General features: G+C 39.1%; 1 protein-coding gene across 4 annotated transcripts in view; it reads left to right on the top strand.

Moving 5' to 3' along the window:
- LOC138004229 (uncharacterized) overlaps positions 1-5,725 on the top strand; it is a 27,790-nt gene extending 22,065 nt beyond the window's left edge. For 3 of the 4 annotated variants that reach the window (XM_068850702.1, XM_068850704.1, XM_068850705.1), the window contains one exon: positions 4,019-5,725. In XM_068850702.1, coding sequence (XP_068706803.1) covers positions 4,019-4,086 — 68 coding nt within the window. In that variant the 3' untranslated portion in view covers positions 4,087-5,725. The other variant, XM_068850703.1, reaches the window with a different exon arrangement.
- The last annotated feature ends 1,775 nt before the right edge of the window (positions 5,726-7,500 follow it).

Genomic DNA, 7,500 nt, shown 5'->3' on the forward strand with positions numbered 1-7,500 from the left:
ACGTAACAGCAATGATGTGGTACTATATGAAACAACAACTATTGTTTAACAAAATGCGCCCACTATTGTGATGTAGTAGGTTACCATGGCAACATGAGAGCTGCTTATATCTAGAAAATAAACTCGGTGACCCCCATTTTTCAGGGGCACCCAACGCAATTTTCGGAAAATAACTGTTCGGAAGACGATTTGAGATCTAGAATTTTCGGAACATTTGTTGTAAAATTTCTTGCTTGCCTGCCTGTCCTAGGATTTTCGAACATCTGAAAAATGGTGTAATTGCCCATTTTTAACGGATTTTTACCCTCAAAAGGTCACCTCTGGTAAAGCCTAGTTCCCACTAGCGACATAACGATCATAATCATAATCATAAGCACGAACATAACGCTGTTATGTCGCTTATATCTTAGTGGGAATGTCCAGAAACATAATCATAGGCGCCCTTATGATCAACATAATCATAATCGTAAGAAAATGATCGACCATTTTTTGGCTTATGATTAGATGATAGATAGATAGATAGCTTTATTAAATAAAACCATTGCAGCCAAGGGCTGAATTACGGCTATTTACAATCGAACAAAGATTCTAAAATTATTTAAAATTTAAATCTAGAATTTAAATCTAAAATTTAAATCTAAAATTTAAATCTAAAAATATATTAAAAATATATTAAAAGCAAGATTGCACACCGAGAACTAAAAGCTAAGAACGGGAAGAATTTGCCATTAAAAAGCTCCGCTGAAAGCGATTTGTCTTACAAAGAGGGACATTGAAAGTCCTCTTTTTTCTGAGAGTTACTTGGCATTCATTCTTTGGCGGCAGTAAGTGATGGAGCCTGTGGTTGGGGTCTTGAAGGATCTTATCGAAGAGGCGCGTGGTGAGTTCCTCTCTTCGAGCGCTTAATAGCGGCAGCCCCAGGGCGACGCGCGCTTCGGAATAGCTCAAGGTGGGATAGATGATACGAAAGGCGCGTTTTTGAAGCCTTTCCAGTTCATCTGATAGGTATATGGGAAGGCTATTATGAAAGGTCTTGCAGGCGTATTCGGCGACCGGCCGAATGCATGTGGTGTAGAAACATACAAGTTCGAGCGGGTCGAGGCCCGCTCGTTTTAACTGCCTCAGCAAGTACAGTCTGAACGCTACCTTCTTAACTATCTCAGCAACATGCGCGTTCCATTTCAAATCGTCAGAGATGAAGAGACCCAAAAGTTTGGCACTCTTAACAACTTCGATGTTCTTATTATTGATGACGACAGGTGGAAATGAACGCTTAGATCTAGCAAAACAAATCTGCAACTCTTTACATTTTGCTTCGTTCAGCTGGAACCGATCTGCCTGAGCTGCCCCAACTAAATTATCTACAGCTGTTTGGATCTGACTACAATCACTCTTGTGGGTTGTTTCACTTATGGTGGTGTCGTCGACATATTTCCATAGATCAACGCCTTCGACGTGGAGGTCGTTGATCATCACCACAAAGAGCCAGGGACCAAGCTTAGTCCCTTGTGGTACGCCGGCAGGGACTCTACCCCACTCTGAGAAGCAGTCTTGAGAGAGCTTGACTCTTTGGTGCCGATCAGTGAGGAAATCTTCAATCCAGAGACGAACCCACTCAGGCATGTCAAAGTTCTTAAGCTTCTCCAATAGAATGCGGTGATCAATCAGATCGAAAGCCTTCTTGAAGTCAAATAGAACTACACGGACCGTAGAGCTGTTGCCGTCGGTCTTCTGATACCATGTGTGCAGCATACTAATGAGAGCATGCGCAGTAGAGGAATTGGGAACCGTTCCAAATTGATTCCAATCAACTTTGACCAGGACGGCTGGCTTGATGTATTCCTCAACCACATACTCTTCGGCCACTTTTGACAGTATTGGCGTTAGTGATATTATGATTATGATTATGGCTTTGACTATGACTATGTCGCTTTTCTTTGCAGTGAGAACGCGAAAATCATAACGACATAATGAGAAACATAATGACGCAATCGGGTCATTGTGTTTTGGCCAATTAAAGTCTAGGACCAGTACTTTCGGGTCGGTTCATTTTCAAGATGGCGGCCAGCTTCGAGGAAATGCTTTACGTTTTTAGAGCGGCCGTCCCCACTAGAATATAAGAAGCTTATGTTTATGTTTATGATTATGATTATGCTTATGATCCGTATGTCGCCAGTGGGAACTAAGCTTATAAGAGTGGTTCTAAAAAATGCATCATCTGTCCTTCAGGGCGCTTGCGAACGACGTAAAGAGCACAGGAAGCCAGCCAAATGTCCTTTATTTGATTGTATAGACGAAATGACGAAATGACTTCACCTTAAACATTACACTAATAATGAAAGACAATGGTGACATTACTTATCGGAAAAAAACACTAATTAACTTTTCCCACTTTTTAAAATGATTGTTTAATTTGTTTCTTTTCCTGGCAATATGGAGTTCGATGTTATAAACACGCCCTGTCCTGGCAATAAAACCCTGAAGAGAGGGTAAACCATTCTTGGTCAAATATGGTAAAATGGCGTAACAGTGGAATAATAAGTAGACGATATTACATGGCCGCTTGGGGCTACGAATTTTATCTTCTCGTGCTGAAAGTCTCTCTCACTCGTTCGCCTCGCTCACTCGTGCGAGATACTTTCAGCACTCGAAGAGAAAATTCGTATCCACAAGTGGCCATGTAATGTTCTGTGTATTATATAGATATTGATGAAATGTCCAGATTTAAAACAACTTGTTTTACTCATTTTCGAAATGATGAAAAAGTGGTCACGAAGCGCTAAAACACGCATGTTTTGTAATATGAAACAAGATATGAAAGTTATGAAAAACAAATCATGATAATGTAAAATTTTGCAATAAAAATGTTAATGTAGTTGAGAAGAATTATATTAAAAGTATCTTACAATGAAGAAAAAGCTCGCGTTTTATTGGCTAATCGTGTTCGTTACCATGACTACGCCTCTATTTTCACATGTGAAAGATAAAAATGATATGTTCACTGCGCGCGGTGAAGATATGATTTTTTAGTAAAAGGAGAAATCCTGGTATTTCATCAGTACATGTATCTGTATAATAAAAAGTCATTTGTTAGATGCCCGGTATGAAGATTAGAGCCTGCTCTGTTTATAGTTAACTTCACTTTCACGCGGCAAAAAATAACATTCGAAATCGTTCAATGAAAAAGGCTAAGACCTATTAAAATCTCCCTTCAATTCCACGCACGAACCGTCGTTAAATTACCGCAAGCATAATTGAACATCTTCCTTCCCCTCGACAGCATTTCTACTATTTACTGACTGCCTGCAGCTGGGTTGGCTGCCGCTGATAGAGCGTAGAAGTTATCAGTTACTACAGTGCGTATTCAAAGCACTATATTTCGACTATTGGCCACAGTACTTGAAACTCGAACAACACATACCAGCACGAGACCTACGCTCGTCCTGTGAAGTCAAGTTAAAGGTGCCTATCGAAAGTGGCACCTTTCAAGACAGCTCAGCAGCCATGTTCAACGCATTACCAAGTTATTTGCGGAACTGTATTGACTTTCGATCTTTTAAGAGAAATTTAACATCATATCTTGTCAATAATGCTCGAAAGAGATTAGAAGTTACATGAATTGCAGCCCATTTATTACATTTACATTTTAGCTTGTTTATATTTTAATTCCTAATTTTAGAATGTGATATTATTGTAAATTATATTATGCCATGTTTTTGCGTAATTAGAGTAGAATAGGAATTTTTGAGCATAGAAGAGCCAATTCATTCTTTTGAAATGCTAATAAACCTTTATTATTATTATTATTATTATTATTATTATTATTATTATTATTATTATTATTATTATTATTATTATTATTATTTAGGTAAACTAGTTTTATTCCTATTACATACACGCCCCTATGGAAATTCTTGTTATGTTTCATCCAAATAGAGTATTACGTAGCCGACCAACCTAACTTAGTCTACCTACCTTGTTTTTCTTTGTTGTTGTTTTTTTTCTGCTTTGTTTTCAGGAACAGAAGCAGCAAGAGCAAAGCCTTCATATGGAAGAGGAAGAGGAGTGCTAAACTGGTCGCCGTGAAAACGTTTCGGACCAAAATGCTCGTTGTGTTGAGACGGGATTCCCCGATTATTGCGAAGACACGAACGAAGACATTGCATTTCGTCCCTTTTTAAGTCGTTTTATCTTACGTGTTTTGTTACTGGTCGTTGCGTTGTAAGTTTTCGTTACTGACATGTTATAACACACATTCCACTAATTGGATGTTTTTCCTTTTTTATAAGCGTCACTAAGTGTCCTTTTACCCTTCTCGGTTTTCAACATTACAATCTCTTGTGTCTAGAAATATGGCTATAAACGCCAGAAAGTGTTTTCCTAAGCCTTATCCACTACGGACCTCACCTTATATCCTTGACCGCCGCTGTCAAGTGAACCCAAAGATGTCCAGCGCTTAGTTATTTTTTCAGATGTGAATCGGACCGATTTTAACCATTGCGCCCTTGCCGTGATGAACTCAATACCAGCCATAAATTCGACTCCAGCGCGGCAGAATTGCAGGATTTAAAACATTTCATTTTTATCGCTTGCGGCACCACTCCCCAGCACAGAAAGCCCTGTCATGTCGCAGGGCAGTTGCAAAGGAAAAAAGGAGAGTCCAACACAAATTTAAAACTAAGGCTCATATTTTATCCTCACGGAATCAATGATGGCATCTCATTTTTTTTAATTCGTGATTCTTTCTCGTAGTACTATGCTAGGACTAATTATATGCCCCTAGCAATGATGGCGTTGTTTTAGCATGAGATGGAAGTTTTAAATTGAATTTTCCTCCACAATCTGGTTTAATTCCGCGGCTTTGACGATTGGTTAACGCTAAGCTTTCATATTTCTCTACGATGGCCAATTTACTTTATTAAGCAATTCATTACTGGGTTGCCGTATGGCAATACGGCAATCCCAGTTGGAAAATGGGTAGAATTTCTCCGTTTTATTTTTTTCCGTGTCGGTAAAAGTCTTGCCTGTCACTCCCCTGCTAAGTGGTGTCTTTGTGCATAGAGCCCTGCTGCGCGTATTTTCTTAGGATCGAGAGGGTAGTGGAAATGCGTACATTTCTCTGGTGGACACAGTAGAATCATTAACTTAACCTGTAATGGCGTCGAAAGTCATGTAACGCGAATGGCTTTTTAGTGGATCTTTGAACAAAATATACCCTTATGAAGCTCAAAAATGGCAAATCAATTGGATACTGAACAAGACAGGCGACAACAATCTGTCGCCCGTCGAGCCGTCTTTTACCAAGTGTGCTGTTATGTAGAACATTGAAGATTCGCAGGGCAGCGATAATAGTGAATTCAAAGACTAGACAAGGTGGATTGAATGGAATTTCAAGCGTTAAAATCGCTGAAAAGGTAAGATTATTGTCGAAGCGATGCCGCAATTGCGTGTCTTCACCACATGTTCCTTTGATCTCACATTATTGTGTTTTCCGTCAAAATATTCGCTTGTTTTCGCTTTCGCTCGAACATATCTACCATTATTACATGTCCAGTGAATAGTTTTATCCTCTGGGATGAATTTTCCGTCGAAAAATCGGTTATTTGGGCGGTCAGTGTAAAACGCAGACTGCAGACCGGGGGTAAAATGCAGACTGAGGGTAAAATAAATATTAATAATAAAAAAACGAGTCATAAGGATAAAATAAAGATTGTTTGAAAGACAATGCTGTTTTACATCTGTCAACAACTCACATTATTATGACTGCAGGTCGCTGCACCTTTTGGGGATGCGATCGTACGCGTTGAAATCATCTGTGCTTTGTTTTTGCGCTTCCAGATGCATTGCAATGTTCCAAATTATTTGTCACACCGGTACATCGAGGGAAATAGATCGAAAAACCAACAATTATTACTTCGAATACCTGAATAATCTCGGTTGTCTTTTTTCGGTGCAACGAAATGCACAAAGAATTTCATGTATTCCGAGCAATTAGGACGCGGGGATTTCATTGGTTAAGCTATGCGTGATAACCGCTAGGGAGAGGTTATAATTGAAAATTACATCTTCCAGATGCAAAACAAACGAGCTTGTGAACTAAAGGATAAACATAACGTACACGAAAGCGAATGAAAGGATCCTAATAAGAAATTTTTACACCAGTCATACTGGCTTAAGCCGACTGAATTGAAACGTTAAATGGTTGCAAAATCCACGTTATCTCTGTCTTTGTTAATTGGTACTGTAGCCATGCGTGTCAAAATAAATTGAGTTATTGGGTAATTACTAGATTACTTTGTTCAGTGCAGCAAAATGGACAGTTGAATTACGGGGTGGTGACTTCTTTGCCTAAAAGCAACTCACTTAACGAAACTGTCCTTTTTCAAACAACAAGGATTCAAACAGCTTCAATTCTTACAGAGTTCGATAAAAATCCGGATTTAAAACATGCGGTGGGGCAACCAAAGCGATGGGAGCTGTGTTGGGGTTTCAGTGTGAAAGTACAAACGGCTACTAACACTCTTATAACTCTTTTTTCATTATTATTTTATTAACCTGCAGTCTGCATTTTACCCTCAGTCTGCATTTTATCCCTGGTCTGCAGTCTGCAGTCTGCAGTCTGCGTTTTACACTGACCGGTTATTTGGGTGGTTTTTGGCAACAGAGGTTAATTATTCGTAATGCGATCGCTTCCGTTGCCGTTAGCAATGGGTCGCAAATTTGACACTTTTATCGCATTATCACATTACGCATTGAACCACGTTATCTATTATTCCTAAAAATCTAAAAATATTCATGCCTTATCAGTTTTCGGTCGAATTTATGTCCAAGAAAGCAGATAAATTGCAGAAAATATTAGTTTTGCATCCAAAAATTCGTAATCAACGCTAAAATGACCAAATTTTGCCTAGAAAACATATTTTACTGTTATTTTTCTTAAATTTTTTCGTTCGACTTTCGCTTTTATAAAATGTTTCAGTTGTCTGTAAATAAGTTGTATGCTGTTGGAAAGCTTATTTTCTTAGCTTTAAAATGATGTATTTTTTCCCCCTAACTTTAAATATTTTTTGAGAAAAAAAAAACATTTTTTGGCGATGGCTGATTTACCGCGGTTTTCTCGCGGTTGGGAAAGTAGGAAAAAGAGTTAGGCCAGTAGCCAGGTTTTTAACCTCAGAAAAGGATCTGTTTCGTCGTACGAACGTGTGAGGACCTGTGAGCCAAAGGGCCTCTGCTGGTATGACTTCTGGGTGACCCCTTAATAACTTCTTACTAACCGAGCGCGAGGGCCGTACTGCCAGGGAAATATTAGGGAGCTTACGAAACGAGGACGACGGCGGCTACGAGGACTTCATTTAAAAATACAAGTTCGCGTTATTTATATCACTACGAAACTATTTCACGTCGTTTCGCGTTAAAAATGTGTAGTAACTGTCGAGGAATTGAACTGGTGTGAGTAAGTTGGAAGCGTAGAGAGAGAATTGAAAATTCATCGTTATGTGC

The sequence above is a fragment of the Montipora foliosa genome, chromosome 5 (genome assembly GCF_036669935.1).
Source record: "Montipora foliosa isolate CH-2021 chromosome 5, ASM3666993v2, whole genome shotgun sequence".
Classification (NCBI taxonomy): domain Eukaryota; kingdom Metazoa; phylum Cnidaria; class Anthozoa; order Scleractinia; family Acroporidae; genus Montipora; species Montipora foliosa.